This window comes from Cladophialophora psammophila (genome assembly GCF_000585535.1).
Source record: "Cladophialophora psammophila CBS 110553 chromosome Unknown aczJe-supercont1.18, whole genome shotgun sequence".
NCBI classification, from domain to species: Eukaryota; Fungi; Ascomycota; class Eurotiomycetes; order Chaetothyriales; family Herpotrichiellaceae; genus Cladophialophora; species Cladophialophora psammophila.
In genome coordinates this window covers 631,433-648,152 of record NW_006912939.1, presented here as the reverse complement: position 1 = coordinate 648,152, position 16,720 = coordinate 631,433, and the positions used below count along the sequence as shown (strand labels likewise).

At 53.2% G+C, this 16,720-nt stretch overlaps 7 protein-coding genes across 7 annotated transcripts; 4 read left to right on the top strand and 3 right to left on the bottom strand.

Moving 5' to 3' along the window:
• Positions 1-476: 476 nt before the first annotated feature.
• A1O5_10133 (uncharacterized protein) lies at positions 477-2,162 on the top strand (the record flags this gene model as incomplete). The annotated part of the gene is made up of 3 exons (XM_007750711.1): positions 477-745; positions 802-1,326; positions 1,379-2,162. 3 exons carry the CDS (start codon positions 477-479, stop codon positions 2,160-2,162), a joined length of 1,578 nt encoding a protein of 525 aa, XP_007748901.1.
• An 826-nt stretch (positions 2,163-2,988) lies between these two features.
• Positions 2,989-3,453, top strand: A1O5_10132 (uncharacterized protein; the record flags this gene model as incomplete). The annotated part of the gene is made up of 1 exon (XM_007750710.1): positions 2,989-3,453. The coding sequence occupies one exon, from the start codon at positions 2,989-2,991 to the stop codon at positions 3,451-3,453; it is 465 nt and encodes a 154-aa protein (XP_007748900.1).
• Positions 3,454-4,292: 839 nt separating this feature from the next.
• A1O5_10131 (uncharacterized protein) lies at positions 4,293-5,987 on the top strand (the record flags this gene model as incomplete). Its single annotated transcript, XM_007750709.1, has 2 exons — positions 4,293-4,532; positions 4,584-5,987. The coding sequence occupies 2 exons, from the start codon at positions 4,293-4,295 to the stop codon at positions 5,985-5,987; spliced, it is 1,644 nt and encodes a 547-aa protein (XP_007748899.1).
• A 1,127-nt stretch (positions 5,988-7,114) lies between these two features.
• On the top strand, positions 7,115-8,272 carry A1O5_10130 (uncharacterized protein; the record flags this gene model as incomplete). The annotated part of the gene is made up of 1 exon (XM_007750708.1): positions 7,115-8,272. The coding sequence occupies one exon, from the start codon at positions 7,115-7,117 to the stop codon at positions 8,270-8,272; it is 1,158 nt and encodes a 385-aa protein (XP_007748898.1).
• A 676-nt stretch (positions 8,273-8,948) lies between these two features.
• A1O5_10129 (uncharacterized protein) lies at positions 8,949-10,483 on the bottom strand (the record flags this gene model as incomplete). Its single annotated transcript, XM_007750707.1, has 2 exons — positions 8,949-10,139; positions 10,202-10,483. 2 exons carry the CDS (start codon positions 10,481-10,483, stop codon positions 8,949-8,951), a joined length of 1,473 nt encoding a protein of 490 aa, XP_007748897.1.
• Positions 10,484-11,808: 1,325 nt separating this feature from the next.
• On the bottom strand, positions 11,809-12,284 carry A1O5_10128 (uncharacterized protein; the record flags this gene model as incomplete). The annotated part of the gene is made up of 2 exons (XM_007750706.1): positions 11,809-11,995; positions 12,124-12,284. The coding sequence occupies 2 exons, from the start codon at positions 12,282-12,284 to the stop codon at positions 11,809-11,811; spliced, it is 348 nt and encodes a 115-aa protein (XP_007748896.1).
• Positions 12,285-13,613: 1,329 nt separating this feature from the next.
• A1O5_10127 (uncharacterized protein) lies at positions 13,614-16,322 on the bottom strand (the record flags this gene model as incomplete). Its single annotated transcript, XM_007750705.1, has 1 exon — positions 13,614-16,322. One exon carries the CDS (start codon positions 16,320-16,322, stop codon positions 13,614-13,616), a length of 2,709 nt encoding a protein of 902 aa, XP_007748895.1.
• Between the last annotated feature and the right edge of the window lie 398 nt (positions 16,323-16,720).

Below are 16,720 nucleotides of genomic sequence, written 5' to 3'. Positions count from 1 at the left end.
GACGCAATGAGTGACCGATCTCCGCCAGTGTAACAGAGATCTTAGGGGCTTCGTCGCCTGGACCAGGGTCACCGGTTCCTTAACACCCGCCTGAAATAGATGTCTACAGTACATAGCTGATCGTTTAGGGGGCCAGATTAGGCTAGTGAAGCCTTTTGGCGTGTTTGCTCAGGGAGGGTTCAGGGAGGGCTCTGTGATGTTTAGCTAAAGGCTTAGTTAAAGCCTAGGTTGAATAAAACGACCTTTTGCCCACCAACTAGCACCAAATCGTAGAGAGTACCCAATAAGTAATTAGGTCTTTCGCTGGCGAGTAATCCAGGTACTCGGTACTTTCTGCGCGCCCTTTGACAGCCAACTCCCAGAGAAGCAGGCCCCGGGAAATACTATACAAAGTGCTTCTATCCAGTCTTTTGACTCCAACATCACTGCCGGCTGTTCCAAATCCACCCCTTCAAGGACGACAACTGACGAGGACAATGTCCGAAACCACCACGATCGAACTCGCACCCCCGGCTTCGGCCCTGCTTACACCACAAGCACCAACCGTCCAAGATGATGGCAATTTGTCTCAAACACTCCCTCGAACCATGGCGGAGCAGCCTCCCCTGTTGAAAGGCTCTACTGCGGTAATCTTTGTGTCTGTCACCGGCGTCACTGGTATCAGCAGTCTCCTCGCAGGCCTGATAACCGTGATTCTACCTACGTTGGCCAAAGACTTAAATCTTCCTGCTTCTGTCCTTCTATGGTACTCTTCAGTTCGCCATTTGCTCGGCACGATCATGGACTAATTCTGTCTCAAAGGCCCTCGTCCATCTATGCGCTAACATGCGGTTGCTCGCTGATTCTCTCAGGGGCCGTTGCCGACGTGGTAGGCAATCGCTTCATGTATCTCCTAGGATGCCTGCTTCAAAGTGCATTTACATTGGCATGCGGCCTGGCGCAGAACAGCTTGCAGCTGCTCTTCTTCCGCGCTCTTGCCGGCGTCGCAATTGCCTTCTGCCTGCCCTCTGCAGTGAGTCTCATCACTTCATATTTCCCTCATGGGCGGCGACGCAATTTTGCGTTCGCAATGATGGGCGCTGGTCAGCCAGTAGGCTTCTCCATCGGTCTTGTCGTGGGCGGCATTTTGACTGATGGGCCTGGGTGGCGGGCCGGCTTCTACATTGCTGCCGCCATTAATACTGTCCTTTTTGCTCTGGCTGTCATGGGTCTGCCGAAACCAGTACAACCAACGCGGCTGTCGGTCAACAGACTGGCGACAGACATTGACTGGCCGGGAGCCCTGATTCTCAGCACCGCGCTAGGGCTCCTCTCATACGTTTTTGCGTAAGTGTTCATGGACAACCCCATGATGAAGCGCCGAGCTAAGCGGTTCCAGCGTCTTGACCGGCAATGTTTCAAGCATCAAGTCACCCACGAATATAGCATGTTTGTCAACGGCCGCGGCGCTGATCCCATCATTCGTCCTTTGGGTCGGTCGGCAAGAGAAGCTCAACCGCCCAGCAATCATCCCAAACTCGCTGTGGCGCAACAGAATCTTTACGGGCGTTTGTATCGACGTCTTTCTTGCCTGGGGAGCATTTAATGCAACCGAAACCCTTCTCACCTTCTTCTTTCAGGACGTACAGCGACTCAGCGCCACCCAGACCTCTCTGCGCTTCTTACCATCTCCGGCTTCTGGCATTGTCACAAATATTCTCATGGGCCTGGCCGTGCACAAAGTCCGTGCAGACTGGGCCGTCATCTTTTCCATGGCCATTTCCTGTCTTTCACCCCTCCTCGTTGCCATCATGAAAGTCCGCGCTCCTTATTGGGAGTACATTTTCCCAGCTTTAACGTTAAATGCAATCGGACCAGATGTTCTCTTTACTGTATCCAATCTGGTTATCACTGCTGCATTTCCAGAGAGGACCCAGGCATTGGCAGGAGGGGTCTTCAACACTGTCGCACAAATCGGCAAAAGCGTCGGTCTGGCGCTCTCCGCTGTTATCGCAGGAAGCATCACGATGCAATCAGACCACCCAGACAAACATGCAACAAAAGCACTAATGGATGGATATAGAGCCGCGTTCTGGTTCTGCATGGCTCTCACGTCAAGCACCCTTGTAGTGAGTCTTTGGGGTTTGAGGAGCATCGGAAAGATCGGGCTGAAGCGAGAATGAATCTTCCCGAGTTCAAATCTCAGTACAAGCCCGCCTCATGTCTGCCACGTACACACATATATATATACATACCGAAAGTGCCATGGCATGGGGGGTCGAGGCCAGCCGACCGCTTCATACACACTAACCGTCCTAATACATGGTCTATCGGGCCTTCAGACGGTTGTGACACGATTCTGGCATATGCCGACAGATATCCCACGTACCTTTCAGAGGCGGACTACGTCTGCTTTGGAGATGATTGGCTTGCTAGGTCTTGGGACATGTTCTTTTTTGCCCGGACAACCACGGCTCCGGATCGTCTTGAATTCGGCAAGCTTCGTGTCATGTGTTGGACCCCAGCTGCTACACGTGGGTTCCTGACGGACAAGCATTGGCATCTCTAGGCATACATTTCTTATCTGGTTTCATCGTCTACATCACCCTGCAGCCGGCCCGCCATCTCTGGGAATTGGCCGGTCATCCTGCGCGAATCGATGAAGGTGCCCCTATTTCTGGCATCGCCATCCCGTCTCTGGCATTCGCCAAGCGGGGTCGAGGGGTAGGAGATCCGGATAATAGGCTCGCTCCCACCTATAACAACGAGAGACGCAGAGAGATCGAGGAAGAAGTGGCGAAGCCCAGCAGCATACATAACTCAAGTCACTCGCCAAAAGTGCTAAATGTGGTGTGATCACGACGCAGACGTCAATTTCTTAATCAACATTGCTGTCCTCCAACACGCCCGTTGTATATCTTCTAAAAATTGACGAGCTGGTTGTCGTACCTCCGCAGCTCATCAAGCAAGACCGCTATCCCTCCCAGTCTTTTGCGGCCTTTCTCCATCATGTCGATCAAGGAGCCAGGGTCAGCCTTTGACCGCAACCCTCAATTACAGTCGTCACGACCTGCGAGCATTTTCTCGGCGCAATCTATCGACACACTTGTCGCTGACCAGAGCTACCGAGGATTCCCATCCGAGCAAGCGTACCTTGATGCTCTAAAAGAATGGGCACAATCAAAAATGTACTATGAGTCTGATGAACAACTAGAAGGCTTTTACGGCGCCAAAACTCTGGATGACATCCTAAGCAAGCAGGGGACTCCCCGGGGTGCGAAGAAGAATACTAGAGACCAGAGAAGAGCATCGGTAGCTCCTCAGCTTGCGACCGTTACCGAGCACAATGGCAGTGCCACAACCCTTTCCAGGGAGAGTTCCGTTGCTGCAGCCACAAACCCAACGAATACGCAAACAGAAGGCAAAGGCAGCAAGCTGAGAAGAGTCTTCACACGGCGCAAGTCTACTGTATGAAGCAGAACCAAGGCAACGGCGACCACAAATGCCATGTCATGTACTTTACAGGGATCTACACACCCGGAGGTTGGGGCAGACATCATTCACTCATTAGAACAGAGAAGGACAGAACGAGCATTCGCAAGGTATATTTTTGTGAGCCAATTTATACATACTTGGTATACTTTCACATGCTATGGTGTCTCGTATCACCCTGATCTCAATGCAGCTACCTCCCTGGCCCCATGAGAAGGGATGTCTGCAGAAGAACTCACTCTCCCAACTGACCGATGGCCACTGCTTTGTTAGGTGTTGAAATAATTTTGGAGAGCTTGTTTACCGAGTATGCTAAACCTACCTAGGTTGCTGCGCCGCCGGAGTGCAGGCACCATCGTACAAGCTTACTAGGAGTTTCATTACTGCCGAGCTTGGGGGACTCCGGTTTGGGGGAACCCAAGGGGACCTCTCTCGACGCCAACCTAATATCGAGTGCATCTCCTGACTTTTCCGCTTAGCCAAACTTGGGATCCTTGTGGCTTATCACGGTGATCCTTTCGAGGACAAGCACCGACAAGGGTGCGGAGTTCTCGGTGGCGTTATCATTGCCTGTAGGCCCCCCTGCTGGGCGGAAACACTGTACCTCGAGGGCTCGGCGCTGAGACAGCTTTCACGTGTTCTTCCACAGCTTCGAGGTGATGGATTAACCCTGTCGGTGAATGCCTAGGCTCGATTCTTCGCGTGTGCTGAATAACGGATGATAACAACCGGGGAATTGGAGCGGGAAATTTCCCTGCAAACCTGCGTTGACCTGTAAAGCCTTTCGAGTAACTACCAGTCCATACAATGAAACTTCCACCATGGCTGCGACTTCTACATCCAAGCCCGGCTATCCGGCTGATCTTCTGTGGGTCAATCATGATGCCCAGAACATGAAAGCGCAGCCCCACCGGCAACGTGTCTTCAGTCATATTCAACAACGGTACCGACCCTGGCAGAGACGCGATTCAGCCCAGAAATTAAGAAAAAGCGTGCAAATACCAACGACAGGCTCTCGAGAGCAGTCTTCCGAGAGTGACGAAGACCGCTTCGAGTCGTGGGTGAGGACAAATCGTGACATGCACCTAGAGTGATACTGATGCGATATATAGGGCACTTCTCCAGCCTCGTCATGCACGTCTTACAGCTCGGACCGTGTGACAAGTCCAGACGGAAGTCCTGGGCTGCTTGCGCATGAGGTAAAGTTATTTCGAGGAAATTCTGATCCATTCAACGCCTATCCTATCACAATATCCCCGAGGGTAAACGACATTCTTCGGTTCTACCGAGACATCGTCATACCTTCACAATATCACACCAGCACGGATGGTTGGAGAACGCTAGACGCCGCTGCCGACGACTGGAAGGATGTCGTCCGCTCACTGCACGAAAAGGGTGGCGCGCTAGGATTTCTTGCGCGATGGGCACAGGTCGCGTCCAATGTCACGGAAAACTCCGAGCTCGCTGTGCAGAGCTTGCGCTTTCGATCTGAGAGCACCTCGATGCTGCTACGGAAATTACAGCAGGGCTCTGGAATCGTTTCGCGGACGTCTTACTGGCACATCATCGCATTATATATGGCTGAGGCACAAGCTGGAAATGCTGACGGGGCGTGGCTCCATGCAACAATGCTGTGTCGGGCATTGAAGTACGAGAGTCAACATGGGCAAGTGGACATCACGTCTCTGCGATCCTTCATGTACAACGAAGCCTGCGCCTGTTGCATGTTCCTCAGGAAGCCTGTCTTGGATTATGACGGTTGGGTCCAGGATGTGTTCCAGACAGCTTGGGCAAAAGCCAGGAAGGAACTACCGGCCATGCAGCTATCGTTCCCGACATCTCTGGATCCGTCGATTGAAGATGAGTTCCTTGTGGAAATGTTCATCCAGGAGCGCGAAAGTCTCGCCGTCTGGCAACATGGCTCCAAAAGAGCGGATGGACTATCCCCTGCTGTGTTTACGTGGTGGTGTTCCAGCCACCTGGTCAAGCACACAAGGCTCGTAAAGTATGCACTGGACCGTATTGACGACGCAAAAGAAGGTAGGGGCCCACAGTCGCATCTTCACAAGAAGAACGCCTACCTTGCTTTGACTGCGATCTATTGGACGCGCCTCATTGCTGGGGACGAGACACTCCTGGGAAAGGAGATTTACCAAACGAAGAAACCCTTGCGAAGTCTGGCCCGACAGCTTCTTGAAAAAGAGCAAGTGGTTGTTGAATTTACTGGATCGATGAAATATGCACACGCACGCCTGTGGGCTCTTTACGTCGGTGCGCAAGCAGAGCATGACCGGTTGGGAGTTCGACATGCCAGCGAGTGCTGGTTCAGCGACCAGTTCTCTCTCCTGGCTTCTCGGATGAATCTGTCCTCTTGGAACTCCGTGCGCTTGATTCTAGACGGTTTCTTAGACTGCGATGTCGTTGAGCCACGTGGTTCTCAGTTTGTGCCGGCACTGTTGTCGCGTCGTCCCTCAGCGCTAAAAGGAGACAGTCCACCATCTTCCAAGGCACCATGACCGAACCCGGGAGGTAATCGATGGATATTTCTCTCACCCGGGTGCGAGCAACCAATCAACGAGAAACATTCACTATCCGCGAAGCAACGCAGCGTCAACGGAGACCAGAGATGACTTGGTGTCCGGCAACGGCCCAGACCCATAGTGTTGCCCGTGCAGGAAATTGAGATGACACCCACCCTCGAGCTCGAAGGCAAGCTCCTTCAGAAGACGATTGGTACTGGAAGTCCTCATGCCGAACCTATTCCTGGAGACAATAGAGAAGGAAAAGCAATGGCCCATCTTTTGCTGCGCTCGATCAACGTGGAAGTCGTGCGAAACAAAGCGTGAATGCAGAATCAGGCGGCCGGCCGGCACGACACAAGAGAGACCTGCGAACCAAAAATGGCTTTTTGGAGGCTCCGCGGACAAGGCAGGATATGTCACATACTACAAGGCCGTTCCAGCAATCAAGGCTGGAGACGGAGAGCTCAATCGTCTTCCCAAAATACCGGTGCAACGGATCGGGTCGACCAAGAAAAGACCCGGCGGACTTCGCAAATGCTCTCTGTCCGTGGGACATTCAACGGCCAGTTCGATGGGAATGGAACAACAAGGGAATCATCATGGGGAGATTTGAATACAAGAGGCAAATTCGTGCCATGACCACTCAATTGGCAAGGTCCCGCTTGAAGCCGGAGATAAACAGCAGAATTCTCCCAATTTGGCAATTATGTGCCATATCTCCAGAAGGATCGTTGGCCGGGTTCGGTCGGGAGCAATAACTGTAAGTATCCCGCACCGACAAAGGGTCCAACAATTGACATTGCAACGTTCTTTTCCAGGGAGAGCGAAGCATATGACAGCGCCGAATGAGCCAGCATACTACTTGCTTATCTTATACACAATCCAGCTCTCCAATGATGCATGTCATCGCACCACTACCGACAACAATTCCAGTTTTCTAGACTCGGCGAGGCTTCAACGAGAGTTACGAATGCCGAATTGTCAGATCCCCAGTGACAACTAACAGACCCGTTGATATAAAGAGGCGAGATGGTACTGCCATTGACCGATATCCTGGAATTGGGCGCGGACAGCATCGCCTTCTCTCATCTGTGGCTGTAAATGCTTTAGACCCGTTCAGGATGAGTTCGGACGGCGAGAACCAGGTCCTCCTTTATGACCCTAAACCGGTGCCGACATTGCACATCCCGCCAGGCGCTGCAGCCAAGGTTCAAATTATTGACACGACCTCCCGCCTCGACGTGCCCTTACAGGTCTTCATGGGCCCAACACAATTTGGGCATGAGATTCTCAAGGTGCCATCCTTCTCTTTCCTCATCGAACAAGTGTCTTCGGGCAGGAAAATTCTTTTTGACCTCGGGTGCAGGAAGGACTGGCAAAGACTTCCGCCTCCTGTGTTGGGGCTCGTAACTCAGCCGGGTTGGAAGATTGAGGTCAAGAAAGACTCAGTTGCTCAGATCTTGCAAGAGAACGACGTCGATGTTGCTGGCGGTGCTATTGAAGCCATCATCTGGAGTCACTGGCACTATGACCACACTGGAGACCCCAGCACCTTTCCAGGGCGTACAACCTTGATTGTTGGACCCGGTGTGAAGGAGACGTTGCTTCCGCCATATCCCGAGAACGAAAATTCGCCGCTCCTGGACACTGATTTTGCAGGCCGAGAGCTGAAAATCATCGACTTCGAGAACCAAACCACTCTTCATATTGGCCGCTTCCTCGCAGTCGATTATTTCAACGACGGATCCTTCTATCTCCTCGACGCGCCAGGCCACGCGATCGGCCACATGTGTGGCCTTGCACGCGTGACATCGACGCAGGATGGTGACGCGGAAGACACATTCGTCCTCATGGGTGCCGACGCGGCACATCACGGCGCTGAACTGAGACCTTCAGAGTATCTCCCGCTTCCAAAGACCCTCGATCCTACACCCTACGCTGCTCAATACCCAACCGTCTGCCCCGGCCACATCTTTGAAACAATCCATCCGCGGAAGAAAGGGACCGAGCCATTTTACCACATCCACGACGGTGTCGCCCATGACCCGAAGCAAGCGCAGGAGATTGTCGGCATTTTGCAGGAATTTGACGCCATGGACAATGTCTTTGTCGTGATCGCTCATGACGGCAGCTTGTTGGACGAGAGGGTCGAAACTGACTGGTTTCCGCGAGGGACATTGCGGAACTGGAAGCAGAAGGACTGTGCGCGCAAGGCTAGATGGGGTTTCTTGGAGGATTTGACCAAGGCCGTCGAGCATGCAACTGCAGCCGATCATTGAGACGATGGGGTTTTGGCTCTTTTTTTGCTGGGGGGAGGGAGGGAGGGAGGGCAGATGAAAGCATCCCGTTATGAAGGAGGAAAATGAGAATGGACGAAATGGAATCCACCGCATTCACGCAATGCCGCCAACCCGGCCCGAATCAATGGTCGTTGGTTCCGTCTAAAGAAGAACTACTTGTATCATTATTGCTCGTGGGCTGAGCCAACTATGTTCGAATCTCATCTCATCTCAACTCATCGCAATCCAACGGACACAAACTCCTCGGTACCATGACGATACAGAGGAGGAAAGTCGAATTCATCCGAGGATTGTCATATAAGAGTCGTTCAAGCCATTTCAATGAAGAGGGACGGGGTAAGTATATATTTGACCACTCGTCCATGGTTCATGGTGGTACGGTCACCCGAGTCAAACCCTCTCCTCTTTTTGATTCTACTTCGCCGGAGATGTGTGTTACGAAGACTCTTACCTGTTCGTTCCCCCCCGGAAATCGATACTCCGAACTCCGTCCTCCATATTATATCCAGGTAGTCGATCAAGCCCTATCTCGACAGACGATGGAGAACGGCTTCAGAAAGTTGGTCCACTTGTCCAGTGGCTCGAGACGGTAAGTCGGGTCTTCGAGGGAGATCTATATCCGCGGTTTAGCAGTGGGAATGTCAGCGAGGTTCTCTCAACGTGGTCTTCTCCATCGTGCAGGATCGGAGGGATCACTCACGTTGAACTCGAGCAGCATTCTCGGAATCACCTTCTTCATCTCCAGCTCTGCAATGTGTCTGCCGATGCAGACGCGCTTGCCGGCCCCAAAGCCCAGCACCGACCTCTCCATCACGAGCCGGCGGTGGTGATCGGCCTCTAGCCAGCGGTCGGGTCTGAATTCGTCGGCGTCCTTGCCGAAGACAGCGGGATTGAAATGCGCGTTCCACACGGACACGCCCACTGTCGTGCCGCCGGGGAGGAACGTGCTGGCGATCTCGGCGCCCTCGGGAGGCACCTGTCGCTCCAGCAGAACGCGGACAAACGGCTGCAGACGCATGGTCTCCTTGATGACGGCGCCGAGATAGTCAAGCCGGTCCGTCTCGACGAATCTGGGCTGCGGGGCGGCGGAAAGGCGTCCTGCGTCGAGCGCCTCGTCGATCTCGGTCCGCAGCTTCTGCATCGCCACGGGGCTCTTGAGGAGGTTGTAGAGGATGGTCGTCATGGTGTAGGCCGACGTGTCGAACCCAGCGGCGATGGTGCTCGAGATCATCCGCAGGATGCTCTCGTCCGAGACGCTGTCCTTGTGCCGGTTTCGTCCCGTGAGGTATTTGGCCATGAGATCGGGCCTGTCATCACAGCCGTCATCACTGACGTAGCCCTCGGCCGTCTTGTTCTGTCGCTTGTTGAACTCTTCAAGGGCCATGGCCGTCCATGCCTGGGGTTTCCCTCCCGACGCGCCGTACCATGCCGCACAGAGCGGAGACTTGAAGAGCAGTTTCTCTAGGGCGGGCATGCTCTGCCAGCGGCCCCAGTGGACCAGTCGCGCATAGGCCGAGACCGGCGCGGTTGGCCGTCCACTGGTCAGATAGTCCGTGTGTTTGCTGAAGGCCGCCTTCATCAAGAAGTCGACTTGGAACTGCTGCATGAGGTCGAAAAGTGGCACCGTCCGGGTCTTGCGGATGATCTGGATGAGGGTTTCGACCGTGTGGTCGACGTCGGGCTCATAGTCCAGCAAATTCTTGGTGGCGAATGCGCTTCCCACGGCGCGCTTGAGGGTCGACACTTCGTTCTCGTCCAGGATGTCGATTACGGTGCCGAAGATTTTGCCGTTCACAAGCGCTCTCAGTGTTTTATAAGACTCGGCCTTATCCACAGACGCGGCCGGCTGTCAGTCGAAAGCTGGCTATGGATCATGGGATTGGAGGGAACTTGCGCATACATACGCACCTTTTTGAACTCTCCGTGCATGGAATGGATCACAGGGACCGCGGCAGGGTCGGCGACGCTCACGGTATTGGGACCAATGCGTACCAATGGCCCATATTTGTCGTGGAGTTCTTTGAGCGTCTGTGAAAATCCTCCAGATTGCGTAACAGAAAACCTCCACAGGTCTGTGACGGATGCGAGGAGAGGCCCAGGTATTGAGGACAGCCGTCGGTATCTGACTAGGCCCGCCGCCAACAAGAAAATGGCGACCGACCACAGCGAGAACGACAGCGAACAAAGCATATTTGAAGCGGCTTTTTGAAACAGGGGCTCTGGATTGATGAAGACAAGTGTGCAGATTGAAGAATCGGTCTCACGTTTCGAGGGTGATCTTGACGTTACCTTTTATCATCCGTGGCAGTTTAGCACTGATCCCCCAAAGGTCATGTCTGGTGGTCAGACTCGCCTTGCATGGACAAGGGAAAGGGTTGACGGCCGTCGATCAAACCCACTCTCACACACTGTCTTCCATGACTGACTCCATGGGGCCTTACATAAGATTCCAAGAGTTTGTCCCTTTTTCTTTCCAGGCGGGATATGCCATATCAAGTCCACTCCTGGCTGACCAAGAGGAGACCCAGCGACATATATAAAGTGCGGCAGACATTGCCTTAGGAGGGCGACTATGGGGGTCATGCGAGGCGAAGATTGGACCTGTCCTGCTCGACCTTGACCTCGAGGGGAACATGTTGGCAGCAGAGCAACTTGTCGATCCACTGTCCTTTCCGCTGAAGTTGATGCAAGATATAATAGCCACCTTTTTCTCTGAGATACCGGCAATGATTGGCGCGTGGGCATACCACTTGAGCAGTTCCCCTGGGGTCTTGTGCTCCTCAGCGAAGTCTCCCTGACTAAGCTCTGGCAGGAGGCGGATATCTTTTTTATGGGGGCCCGGGGGGTATATGACCTGATTCGTGCCATGATTACGGGGTTGCCTTGCACATCGTACAATCGTACGTGCACATAAAGTCGAATGAATCATGGCTCGTCAGACACCAGTAAACCAATCGGCATTTTTGCCTAGGGGCTCAGGCACACGGACAGCTGCAGGTGTTAAATGCTAGTAATCTATATTCAGTCGAAAGGGATGAGGAATAGAGTGGCCACCCAGGGGGTTTTCCCGGGCAGCCTATGGCAGCCTTATGTATATCAAAGGCACTGCGTGAGTCGATCGTTTCCCCCCTGTTCGCAAATCTCCAGTCAGTCAACAGCTTTTGCATTCACCCCCAGGAACAATAGTTGACACTCATGATGACACAAGTGTGATAGACTCAGCCGCACAATTCCGTGCCATTCATAATATTTGATTTCACGGCATTCTGTCCTTTATGGGGCCATTGGGTGGGGACTAAGCAAGCACTGACTCCACGGGAGGCATGATCTTGTCCTCTTCGAGAGAGAGACGGTAAGGTAACCACACCGGCTATTCTACGAGAGATACGAGCAGGTACTTCAACGCAAATGACGTCTTCTATGCCTGGCACAAAATCCATTCATTTGCATTTATTCACTGTGGCTACTCGTAGATGTAACCGCATTTTCGTCCCATCTTGTCCATGAAATGTATCTCAGCCCTCCTTCGCCTTCTTCTGCTTCAACGTCTTGGCCGGACTATCTCTGGGATCGCGATACTCGTTCGCCGGATTCCCCTGCCGTCTCGCCTGCGTCATCTCTGCGTTGCCAGACGCCGAGGGCTTGGTGCTGTGAAAAAGGTAGTAGAAGGGCAAAAAGGCCAGGATGCCTCCGGTTGCGATTCTGCAGGTTTGCCACACTGTTGCGTTAAAATTTCTTGTTCGGGTAAGGGTGAAACATGTATAATGTGGAGATATACGTATACAGACAAAAACATTTTCGTGAGGGCTGGTAGATGGCTGGGATCTTACAGTGGTATGCTGCTGCTCATGTCGCGGGGGGCGTCGGGGCGCGTGGGAGCTGCTTTCTCTGCGTAGGCTCTTCTGGCCGTCTGCCTTGCCCCAGCCTGGATGAATTGGATGGATGCAAGGGCAGGCTTGTATGCCTGGGCTGCACGAGTTCGAGGCGACATGGTGGTGATAGTGGTGGTCGATATGTAGATTGGGACGTTGGTGGAACAACAACAACAATAACAACGCCAACGAATCTTGCAAAATCAAGGGCCGTCTGTTTTTGTATATTCCACCTCTCTGCGTCTTTGTTCTTACCTTTTCGCCACACGAAACATCACTGCGATTACTGCGTCATGAAGGGGACATTTTCTCGGCGGCTCTTCTCTGTCTGTCTCTGTTTCGACTTGAACGTCATGACTTTGGGTCGTTTACATCATGACACCTTGACACCGAGAGTGCCGGTGACAATGACACGTGGAATTTGCGTCCCCGCCATGATCAGAGGGAAAGAGAAACAGAAAGAGGGATGGCCCGAGTGTTTTTAATCTTCAAATCTTAACAATCCTTCAATCGACGGTGCCACGCCACGCCACGCCACACCACGCCATTTCCCCCGGATCGACACCAAGAAGGGGGAGGGAGGGAGGGTCGAGACTTTGAGACTCGAGGGAGAAGGCGGAGGAGACGGGAGAACGACGACTCCCCACATGAACCACCTACTTGCCTAAGTACATTACTTGCGAGGAAGTAACTAGCTGTCTCGTATCGAGCTAGATACGGAGTAAGTACTCGTGCTACAGCCGAAGGTGTCTACGTGGCTCGCTAGGCAATCGACCTAAAAACTCGTTTCGAGTACAAAGCGGGATAGGTCTAAGTGGGTAATAGGTAGGTCCTCCATGTTGATCAACCAGCTAGACCCGTAGGTAGGTAGACTGCAGGCAAAACGCCGGAGTCCTTCTACCCAAGTAAGTAGAGTCAGTCAGTTGGTTGCCGCGAGCACTACTCCGTACCGAGGCGGATACCTCCCTAGGTACTCCTAACTAAGACTCCCTCCAGCGGACGAATGCCTGAGCCACGAGTCTCGGGGTCTTGTGTGTTGGGGCGGGCTGGGGGGCCTGGAATACTTCGAATCTCGCCTATACACCGCCCGTACTTCGTACCGTCGTTATTATTGCTCGTCAAACCAGATGCAGATCAGTTCAGCCAGCCATCTATTAAGCTAGCCCATGAAAGGGGAAAAAGGAAAAGAAATTGCTTCAGACCTGTGCACGCGACCAGCAGCCTTGCTTAGACACTTGCCTCTTCCCGGGAATGACTTTCTTGTAGTAACGGCAATGTTCGCCTATGAATATTCGACTGTGATACAACAATGGACAAAGAACTTCTCCAAGTGACAAAAGAAATGGTGATACAACACATCAAATCACGCAAAAAAGATTACCTCCCAAAGGTCATCCAGTCAATCCGAGAGTCTTCATCCATCCATCACCATCCATCACCATCCATCATCAAACACTGGATGGACTCCCGCCTCGACGACCAAGCAAGATGTTCACCGCCTCATCCCAGCCCCGCCCGTTCACAATATCCATCACTGTCCTGCCTGACTCATCTTTAGCTTCCAGGTCAACGCCACCACCCCTCTCGACGAGAAGCTTCAGAACCTTGGCGTCCCCATTTTCCACCGCCTGGAGCACTGCGTTCCAGCCACGGTACATGAGATTGATATCGGCTCCCCGAGCCAGCAACATCTCAATGATGTCGGTGTCCCCGTTGCGGCACCTGCGGATGGCCTTGATGATGGGTAGATGCTCGCCGGGGGCATTGACATCGGCACCGGCTTCGTCGAGGAGGAACCGAACAATCTCTTTTCTGTCCTCCCGAATAGCCGTTGTCAGAGGGGAGAAGACACCGCCGTTCTTGTCCTCGACGTGGACGCCGGCTTTCAGCAACAACTTGATGCTCTCGAGCTGGTTTGCAACAACTGCCATCTCCAGCACTCCCTTGACAGCTCTTGGATTCGAGAGCGAGGGCAGCAGCTTGCGAAGCATCTCGGGTCTCTTCACTGCCATACAGATGGGCCAGTCCTGGCCTCTGATCCCAGGGTCGGCCCCGTGAGCTAGAAGGATGTCGACAAGTTCAACACGGTCGTCACGGATTGCGGTTGTCAAGGGTGTATAGCCTTCGGCGCCCCGGTCATTGGGGCTGACATGCTGGTCGAGCAAGTACATGAGTGCGTCTTTGTTGTTGTGTGCCACGGCTTTCTCGATGATGCCTTTGGGCTTGTGCAGATTGGCGCCGGCAGCAACAAGCTGTGGAAGCAGATGCGTGCGGTCATGAGTCACACATTTGAAGGCCGGGTATTCCGATGCCATCACGTTTGCATCGGCGCCATTGGCGAGGAGAAGGGAAACAAGCTCGCCGCGGTTATCACGAATGGCAGAACAGAGGGGTGTGTAAACCCCGTCTTTCTTAGCGTTAGGGTCAACACCCGCTTTCAGCAGGATCGTTACCGACTCCAGGTTGTTGATGCTCGTGGCGAGTTCCAGAATTCCCGGGCACTTCTTGAAATCTGCTCCCCGCGAGAGCAGTAGCTGGAGCGCCCTCGGTTGGTAGGTTGAAGGCCACAATAGGTGCTTGGGGCCAGGCAAGTTGGGGTCCGCTCCATGATCGAGGAGAAAGATCATGATATCAACTCTTTTCGCTTGGATCGCAGTGAAGAGTGGCGTCTCTCCCTCGCCATTTTTGCCGTTCACGTCGCTCCCGTAGTCGACCAGAAGCTCCGCCAGCTTCTTCGGATTGGTCTTATTGATAGCCTTGATGAGGAGTGTGTTGCCATCCGCGGTGTTCAGATTGGTGTCTCCACCGTACGTGAGATAGAGTTGCAAGAACTCGAGCTTGTTTTCGATGACGGCCATAGCGAGGGGGCACTCTCCATCAGGGCCAGCTGGAAGATTAGGATCTGCCCCATATTTCAGAAGCAACTTTGCGGCATCAAGGAACGACAGCTCTGTTGCGGACAGAAGGGGACTGAACTTGATCTTGTCGAGACCATTGGGATCGGCTCCGAAGAGGAGCAAGAGTCGGACCGTCTCAACATCTTGGTGAAGGACTGCTTCTCGGAGAAGGTTGACCCCGTTCTCGCCGTCAGGAGGGACGCCACAATCAAGCAGTTGCTCCACCATCTTGTGCTTCTTCTGTTGGACAGCATTCAACAGGGTCGACTTGAGAGCAGCAGAGTTGGCCCCAGAAGTCTGCTTGGGTGTCCATCTTGGGACTGTAGCAGGGTCGGCTTTCACGCGAGCAATTGTGGAATTCTTGTCCAGTCCGATCTCGTGTATCATATCTTCAATCTGACCAAATGAATCCGCCGTTTTGACGGAGAGGTGGTCTTCAACGGCAACCTCGGTTCGAGAGCTCTCACTACTCATCATTTGCAGGTCCCTGGTGGCGGAATTGACAGTCAATTTGCTGGATCTGGTACTGGGCGCTGGCCTGCTGAAGCTTTGTCTCTGAGGAATCGCGGTCAGGATATCAGGATCCTCGCCGAAGGGTGACATAAAGTTGGAGTCCGACGTTCTCTCCGTCTGCGGAATGGCCGGTAGTGGTGGCAGAAGATGGCCTCCCTCCGAAACGGGAGGTAGAAGAGCAGGCTTAACAACGGTCGGCGAGCTTTGCTTGATACTCGGGTTCATGCGCTCGAGGACAGCTGCGAGGCCAGTGTATCCGATACCGACAGAGGCATCCGCCTTTGCGTCGCCGAGATACCATCTAAATACCATTGCGCTCATACCCAGCGCATCGCGGCTCCTGGCGAGCGAGTCCTTCATCTTGTGGATATCTGTGTCGGCGAACATCATGTGCCATCCTTTCTTGAGCTTTCCCAAGCTTCCCTTCCTCTCGTACTCCAAGAACTTGATAAGCATCTGGTTCAGGACAATGAAGTCATCGTTGGTCTGACGAAACTTCTTGTCCAGTTCCTGTTGCATGTCATTTGGGAACTGACTGTGTGTCCGCGAAGCTTCGGATAGACCTGCTTCGATCGAACACAGGACGCGACAGATGTCGAGGAAGTTGGTCGCCAGCTCACGAAACCCATGTGGAGGCTCCTTGACAGTGCTGAGGTACTCCAACATGCGAACCGATATGCTGTTTCCCAGTGTGGTTGCTTTGCCACAGAGGTCCAAAAGGGACTCTTTACCCTTCCTGGGCGCCATGTTTGGAAAAGTGAGGGTGGCGCGGTGAGTCTTTCGATCTCTGACGGGACAGGTGTGCACCTGTCGGCTGAAAAGAAAACACCCCGGCGAGAAACGGCCTGAGGTTGATCAAATTCTTGGGGAGGAAGAAGCGGAGCTCCAGGTTCAAGATGAGCTGCCACGTTTTTATCTCTCCTTTCTCCCCTCTAATAAATGCTCGAGACGGACCAGAACATTCGACACGGGAAGGAAGCTTTCATCCACTCCTCATACGAACCATCGATGGCGGCCTCCTGGTACCGCAACGCCATCCATTCTTCAGGCCAATGCCATTGTTAGCATGTGCCGTTGTACCACGTAGTACCAAGGCTTCTGTCCCACCAGAAAACTAAACAAGGTCGGTAGATCCTTGAACTTAG